General features: G+C 31.3%; 1 protein-coding gene across 1 annotated transcript; it reads right to left on the reverse strand.

Moving 5' to 3' along the window:
• Positions 1-320: 320 nt before the first annotated feature.
• On the reverse strand, positions 321-7,873 carry LOC137931584 (arylsulfatase B-like). Its single transcript, XM_068775026.1, has 8 exons — positions 7,707-7,873; positions 6,448-6,553; positions 5,084-5,243; positions 3,985-4,211; positions 2,669-2,777; positions 2,443-2,595; positions 1,107-1,775; positions 321-1,038 (listed from the first exon to the last, which is right to left on the reverse strand). Exons 1-8 carry the CDS (start codon positions 7,730-7,732, stop codon positions 638-640), a joined length of 1,851 nt encoding a protein of 616 aa, XP_068631127.1. The 5' UTR covers positions 7,733-7,873; the 3' UTR covers positions 321-637.
• Positions 7,874-8,551: the final 678 nt, after the last annotated feature.

The raw sequence follows: 8,551 nt of genomic DNA on the forward strand, positions 1-8,551 counted from the left end.
GAGTTTGTTAAAATTTTTATTTCATAATTATTATAAGGCACATGTGAAATAAATTTAAAAACTTGTTTGTAAAAAGTTAGTTAAAATATTCTTCTTTTCAGTACAAAAAATTTCAGTTTGCTAATCGTTCTTGATATACAAAATTATTCTGCAAAACTTGCTAAATGATCTCGCGTTGACTTTTAAAGCTTTTAGGTCTATGTATTTTTAATATTATGAACAAAATAAAGTTGACAAAATACTATTTTAAAATCACGTTTGACAAAATTTTGTTTTAAAATGTAATAAACACTTTTCTTCTTCTTTTCATTCATTCATCTTTTAAATTTATTTTCATTTTTATTACTGTCTATTTAGACATCAACATTTGTATATAATGATTGTGATTTATCGCCATTTGAAATATGTTAATTTTATCCTAACAGACTTGCAGAATAATATAGACAGATCCAAAGAAATAGAAAATAATAAAAATCTACTTCTTCATCTACACTATCTTATATAGATATTCACATAACCTCTTCTTAATTATTGTTAGCAATTGTTAACAAGTCTTGAGTCAACAATTGTATCATCAATATACGAAATATTGATAATACTTCAAATAATAAACATCCTAATATAAATTGTATACATACTAAAAAACACTCCTTAAAATACACAACAAGTTTCTAATAAGTGTTGCACCTTCACAATTAACTACTGCGGCTATCGTTATGTTTTGAACATTACTATTTATATCACCGAATTGTAGATTAGTTGTCGAAAAGACACTTTTTCTATTTACATCACTATTATTTATACTAAATGCTTCCGTTTTGTTTCTAATATTCTGAAGGTTATTAATCCAAGGCATCCATGTATAATTATAGTTAGCAGGATCAGCATCTAAACTTAAAGCTGGAGGACCTCGCCTTTGCTGCATTTGCCAAAGATTTCTGAGTCTACTGGTTAATGTATTGGCTATTGTTTTTTCTTTCTCCCATAAATCACGTCTTTCACTAGGGTCTTGCGGAATATTAAAAAGACAACCACGAGCTGAAAAAATTGTATGTTAAATAGAAAAAACTCATTAATAATAAGAAAAAGCGTAATAAAATACTTACTAGGAGTTGGTACACAAAGTGTTACATTAGTCAATGGACCCTGCGGTGGTATAGTACTGGCGTACCTCATTGCTAAAATATCCTCTTTAAATAAATATGAACCCATTCTTTCTAAAATTTCAGCTACCTTGCACGATCTCAAGCTTGGTAAATATTCTGGCATTTTACCCTTAATAGTCATGTATTCTTGGCCATAATATCCATTACTTAAGCCTGTGACATTTCCTACGACTATTTTATAATCTCCGTACCTATATGCAGCGTAAACATTCCTACTACTGTCTTCGACAGCTAAGAGGACCTCGTTTCTTTGAGATTTCTGATTTCGGATTATTGCTTCCCACTGATTAACGCCGTCGATTTTTCTATCAATCTCCCCGCCTGCTGCTGTTAATAAAGTTGGCAACCAATCACTTATATGCATTAATCCATTCCAAACATTCGGTCTAAATGACGAGTGCCAAATGAAAGCAGGCACTCTAACACCTCCTTCCCACGGGGTATACTTTTTTCCTCTAAAAGGTAAATTTACTCCCCAATTAGTAAAATCTCCATTCGTAGGAGCGCCATTATCAGAGGCGAATATTATAATAGTGTCGTCTAACATGTTCATTTCGGATAGAGCATTAACTATCTCACCCACACTTTTATCAACGTGCGTAACTATTTCTGCAAAAAATAAAGCAATTGCGTTATAATTTTAAATATTATTATAATACAATATCTATATAATTTAGTAGTCGCATTATAAATTTATGGAAGAGGATATAGCTGAAATGATGATAATGGTGGTACATTTAAAGTCATCCCCTTCTAGCATCGCTGGTATATCATTTAAATTTAATGATATTTAAACATATTATTAATATGTAATATTTAATGATATATTAATAAATGATTTTAAGAACAGAATGACGAAAAGCAATTGGTGAAAAATATCTTTGAGATTGTTGCTGTTATATTATATACATACAATTAACGAACAAAATAAAAATGGAATTACCTAATTAAAAAAGACAATAAAAGTGTTCTGATTTGCAACAGAACTGCTGCTACACACGCTGCAAAGTATAAACTCCTATACTCTTTCCCTGAATTTTACAAGTTAGAGAGCCCATTGCCCTTAAATCTAGCCACACCCCATAACTAATAACATCATTGCTTATTAAAAAGTCTAGTTCACGGTTACGCCAGTTTAAAGCATACTTTCGAACGTAACAGCTAATTATACGAACTACTGTTTGACACCAGGACACCTTGGTGGTATACCTCTAGATGGCCTCTTGCAAAAGAGACACACTTCCCGTACTAACAATGTTCGTATATATGTACATACCTGCGTACAATCGTCGATCTGAGTTAGCTATATGCCTATTGTTAATGGTTGAAAACAATGGAGGCTGTAACGCAGCGCCACCATTGCCGGCATGCGGCGCATTGTGTGTCACGTGCAGAAATAAAGGACATGATGAGTTGTGCTGTCTAATAACTGCAAACATTAATAAACATAAAGTCAAAAAGCTAACTAGTAATTAAGTATGACAAAGTAAACAAAACTTTACTGTTAATAGCTCTGTCCGTTAATGCATCCACGATATAACGTTGTTCTTTATGTTGAGGCTTATCGTTGTCGAAAAGATCTAAGCCATACAACAAGCGTCCATTTGGCCACTGAAACAAAGAAATAAAATTAAAGTCCAGTTGATCACAGAAATTAGAATTAGATTTGAAAACTTTTGTGGACCACTGAAACCCACTCAAATTAGGAAGAGATTGAAAAGTTCACTTGGCCACTAAAATTAGATAGAAATTGAAAAACATTCAGTTTGCTATTAAAATTAGGAAGAGGTTAAAAAGCGTTCTCTTTGCTATTAAAATCGGAAAGAGGCTGAAAAACGTTCACTTTGTTATTAAAATTGGGAAGAGGTTTAAAAACCTTTACTTTGTTATTAAAATTAGAAAGGGGTTGAAAAACATTCTCTTTGCTATTAAATTTGAAAAGAGGTTGAAAAACGTTGACTTTGCTATTAAAATTAGGAAGGGATTGAAAACGTTCACTTCGCTTTTAAAATTAGGAAGAGGTTGAAAAATGTTCACTTTAATATTAATGTTAATATTAGGAAGGGTTTGAAAAACGTTATCTTAGCTATTAAAATTGGGAAGAGGTTAAAAAAGTTTCACTTTACTTTTAAAATTAGGAAGAGGTTGAAAAACGTTCACTTCGCTTTTAAAATTTGGAATAGGTTGAAAAATGTTTACGGTTTTAATAAGGTACTATAATTAGGTAAACATTGTTTAATCTGTACATGAGTTATAAAGCAGATGCTTTTTTTATGCCAACTAGATAGTTGGCATTTAAATAGTTCTGCCATATATATTTTTCATAATATATACATATGACGATACCGAGACCAAGTTAACATACATAAGACCATTTATGGACCTGACAAGTATCACGAACATCATCATACATGTATTTCATATATTGTATGTGTGAAGCCTTATCGGGTTAAAACTTATTCTTTATTAAAATTTGTTTATTGTATATGATGCTTTCAAACATTTTATTCGTGAAATATTATGTAAAAACACAAATAGTATCATGTCATTTCATTGTTTTTAAGCGATAGATCACGTGTTCACGAAGAGACCATTAGACTTTTAAATAGACTAAGATATAATAAAAACGTCTCTGCGTACCACAATAACTTTTGCTCACTAATATTTGATTTCTACGGCTTTTTTAAAAATAAACCCGGTATCGGCAAAGTTTGTAAGTTGAGAGCAAATCAAAAGAAATCACATCGCGTAAATTTCCTATGAAGAATAGCATAGAAATAAACGTTTCCACTTTTCTCAATAACTTAGAGATACTCACAGTTTCAACCTTATTATATGTATAATAGTCGATAAAACCCCCTCTCATGCCGTAATGCGTGTCGTATCCTCTCGATGTAGGTAAATATTGTTTTCTTGACATCCCAACATGCCATTTACCCACTAAATGCGTTGAGTAGCCTAGCTCTTTTAAATATGCAGGTAAGAGCTTCTCTGTCAATGGAATTCCTCTATCTTCTGAGTTAAATAACGGCATACCGTGCATGCCTGAAGCAATGATAAAAAAACACAGGTAAGATAAATAAATGTACAAATAGAAGTACAGTCAGTTAAAAGGTCAAAAACTGGCATAGCAATATTCAAAAATATGGCTAGAATCGGTTAGCTTAACCACAGTTTGGTTGGTATATCTATTGCTTACACAACACTACCACGGTTTTTCCCTGTCAAGTACCCACTTACCACTTATCAAGTGACAACTAAAGCTTTGGTCACCTTTGGGAAGTCCCTGCGCCTTATCAATCCATGGAATGACCTCCTACGCGAACTAAGAGCTTTCCAATCTGGCGAAATATTTAACGTAAAGGCCACAACATTTTTTTTAAATATCACTGTAAGATACTAGGTCTTTTAATCATCATGTCTACTAATTCCAATAGGTGAAATAAATATTATACCATTGCTAGTTAAGATTCCATGAGGAAGCAAGTGTGGTTAGTACAAAGAAGTCTTGACTAAGCGCCTTTAGCTACCTGAAACCCGGCGATAGTTTTAATACAGACCATTTTTGTACTTGGTTTTTACTGGTGTCCACAAGGCATTGGCAGAATTAGCAGATGGAGGGGGCAGGATGCTGGGGGCGCTTATCCTAAAATATCTTTTAAAGTAACAAAGCTGGAGCAAGGAGCTCCCTGGGGAGCTTCGACTCTGTCCATTCATACTACAATTTCTCTGGATTGGAAGGCCGCCGAGCTCTTAGATCGCTTAGGCAAACAAATGCAGACGGGCAAACCATGTTTGACCGTCAAGACCAAAAAAAGTCAGACACGAAATACAATAATTATCTCTATGTAATAATTTAGCACAGAAATTTCAATGTTAAATAGTGGTAATTAAAAAAATATTATTTTATTACTCACCAAGCCTCATAGGATATTTTCCCGTCAGAAGTGCTGTTCGCGCAGGTGTGCAAATAGCCTCGCTATAATATTGCTGCAATATTACGCTTTGATATGCCAATCTATCAATGTTGGGTGTTCTTATCTGATCTGAACCGTGAAACGACACGTCATTCCAACCCTGTAAGGCACATTCAGATTTGTAATGCAATGTTAACAACATTTTAGATTTTTTATCTCGATTTCAACCTGCCTAGCAAACACTTGTTTGATTTATTTTGTTTTAAGTATACTGAATGTTTTTATTCTTATTGTAAATATATTATATGTTTATAATTTCTTTTACTTGCTAAGCAAATAGGTTAAGAATAAGAAAAAATGTAAAAGCGATTTCTTTCAGAAAATATATTAAGCTAAGAGATTTAGATGTAAAGCAATGAACGTGTTAATTTCATAATCATTGTTTAAACCGTAGGACCTCCACTGCCATACATATGTCGACCTTTGTAGATTACCTATAGGATCAAACGGTGTGCTTCTAGCATCTTCCATCTAGCTTGTAAGAGGACTTCCTAACAACTTTCGTTTACAAGTTTTGGTTCTAAATGAAACAATTGAATATGGTTTTTATTATATCAATTTATTATTTTGTACATTTTAATTATAATAATTGCAATTGGTGTAATTTATACATTATGATGTTCCCATTGTAGGAACATAACTATAAACTCAAAAAGAGTACGAAATAGTAATCAACCAAGCATTTGCATTAGATAAAAGCTAGATTATTTAGTACTTGCAAAAACCGATTCCCTTATCGTTTTAAGCTTACTAGAGAATGAACCTTCGATATACAATCTTAAACCACAGGCCATTGTCGCTACTCTACCACTGCTCCTCATATATTCCCTCAGAATTAAAAATGAAAACAGATACGTGGATGATAAATTACTGAAATAGTTTTGGTTTTAAAATGCTGATTACTACGCGATGTTTTCCTTCGCCATTTAAGAGCAAAGGCGCTATGTGATGTTATTTCTGTTCTTAGAGTATGGTTTCACGTAGAAAAATTACCGCAGTGATAAAATGATCACTGTAAATGATCTTGAGTGATTAATGTATAATATATTTATGTATGTAATTGAGATAACGTCTTTACTTGCAGAGAATCGAACACGTAATCTATAATCTAAATCTTTTACCCATAGGTCCTTTACCTAGTGGTAGAGCACAGAACACAAAAAAAATCTTGTTAGATTAATGGCAGGTTACTGATTACAAGTCTTTATCTCATTACATTATGTAGACATCAAATTCAGATATGTGTGTACTATGCTATCACTGTAATAAAAAAACTCAGCACTGGTTGCCTTTACATAACATACCATATCGTCAACCATAATGAACACGATGTTAGGCGATTTAAAGAACCTTCCATGTTGAAAAGCAGCCGACATCCTTATTATGCATGCAAGTACACACAAACATAGCCTAAAAATAAAACATTGATTAATGCTTATGTTTAACAAATAATAGATTATAGTAGAGTATAAATGAAGACAATTTTTCGCGAAATAGTTTGATTTTCTTTACATAATCGAAGGTCACAAATGCTAATTTTAAAAAAGATTAAATTTTATATACTTATAATTTATATAAATTAAAAACACATATTTATATTGTGAAACATAACCAAAACACTTATATAAAATAAATAAATCATAATAATACGTAAATGTTGAATATATGTAATGATTTCAAAATATTTTTAATTTAGTAAAAATAAAAAATACAAATTTGAAAGTCTTTAAAATAATGTTTTATTTTTAATCCATACTAGTGTTTATTTAGCGCAAGCAATTAATTTAGATATTTATATTTTTTTATTTTTAATCGAAAATAATAGCCGCATAACCAGAAAGAAGACTTCATCTCTACAACACAAAAACCTCTTAAAAATCATCAACGTATCATACGGTATCATAATTTATATGTATCCCCTTACTATGACTACTTTTAATAATACTGTGGTTGGATTAACTTTAAAAAATCTTTATCTTATATAAATATGACCTATAAAATTATATCTTTGAAAAATACTTTAGCCAACACTCGAACTTAGTTAACAGCTATAAAAGACATCTGTTTGATTATCTGTCAATTGCCATCTTCTTTAAACGAAACATTGGTCTTTTATAGCAATTTTTTGCTCAATCAATTTTTATATATTTTGAATATGTTACAAGGAAACTAATATATTTTACGGAACGGACTTTGTTATAAATACGTAACTACATTCGTATCAAAATAGCGACTACATTCAAAATAACATTATGTATTTACCATATATGCATAATATTTATAAGCACAAATCAATCAAGAATAAAAAAAAAACCCCAAAGGGTTTATTGACTAATATAATTATAACAAAACACTAGCAATATAATTAAACAAAACCTTCATCTACGCAGATATTGTATCCTTAGAAATCGCAACAAATATATTAAAAATAGTCCAAAGTTTTGTCGCGTTGATTATAAAGTAATTTGTTATCAGCAATATTAAATATTGTACTTCGAAACCCTAATCAGAGTGACGAATTTTATAAACAATTCTGATTAAAAAATATCGCTGTTAAACTCACCAAACAAAACCAGATTTTAAAAACATGACTTAAATAAGTTATTACGAATTCATAAAACAATGCACTGGCAAACGCACACAAAAGTCATTACTTATAATAGCAAACTCATTGTTTTTTTTTTTTTTCAAAAAAGAACCGAATGAACTTGATTACATCTGACTGGTACTGTCGTATTCGCGCGTTCGACTGACACAAGCTTCTGAAGGCGCCAGAAGGTTGTATAACAATTGGTAAATATTTCACGTGTTTCGAAACCCATGCAATTTTGGGGATATATAACTTCATACTTAAGATGAAAAGCAATATAGACAGATTTCTTTGTGGACATACAACATCGTCATTTCATTATTTTGATACTTATCTATCATATTTTTCTACAAAATAACAATAAAGCTTTAGTAGGTTTTGAGAAAGTTTGTTCTATACACCCATAGCCAGTGATATCTATAGACTCTTCCAAGTTAGTAGGTGTCTATATTTCACTAAATCTAAATTCTCTAGAAAATAGTCAAATGCGAGCACAAAATATGAAATGATTTCTGGTTATTTCGTTGCTACCGGTTATTAAGTCCGCGTTGTTCGTCGTTTACAACGATAAGTTGTAAATTTTACGATTGTATTATTTAAAAAGTTAAGACAGGGTTACATCTGGTTAGTAATTAAACAACTTTCATTACCTTGACAAGGCTATAGCGCAAATATTTATTCCTTCATAATAAATTTAACATTTAATTTGCTGCATTTAACTTGCTTGTTTAACGAAACATGTTCACAAATATTATGAAATCTGTCTATATAAGTCGCAAGTTCGAAAAGGGAACTATGAAGAGAATCATTGCCCAGGC

The sequence above is a fragment of the Battus philenor genome, unplaced genomic scaffold (assembly GCF_028537555.1).
Source record: "Battus philenor isolate CCGP_79_NKW_IND1 unplaced genomic scaffold, ilBatPhil1.0.hap1 SCAF_8, whole genome shotgun sequence".
Classification (NCBI taxonomy): Eukaryota; Metazoa; Arthropoda; class Insecta; order Lepidoptera; family Papilionidae; genus Battus; species Battus philenor.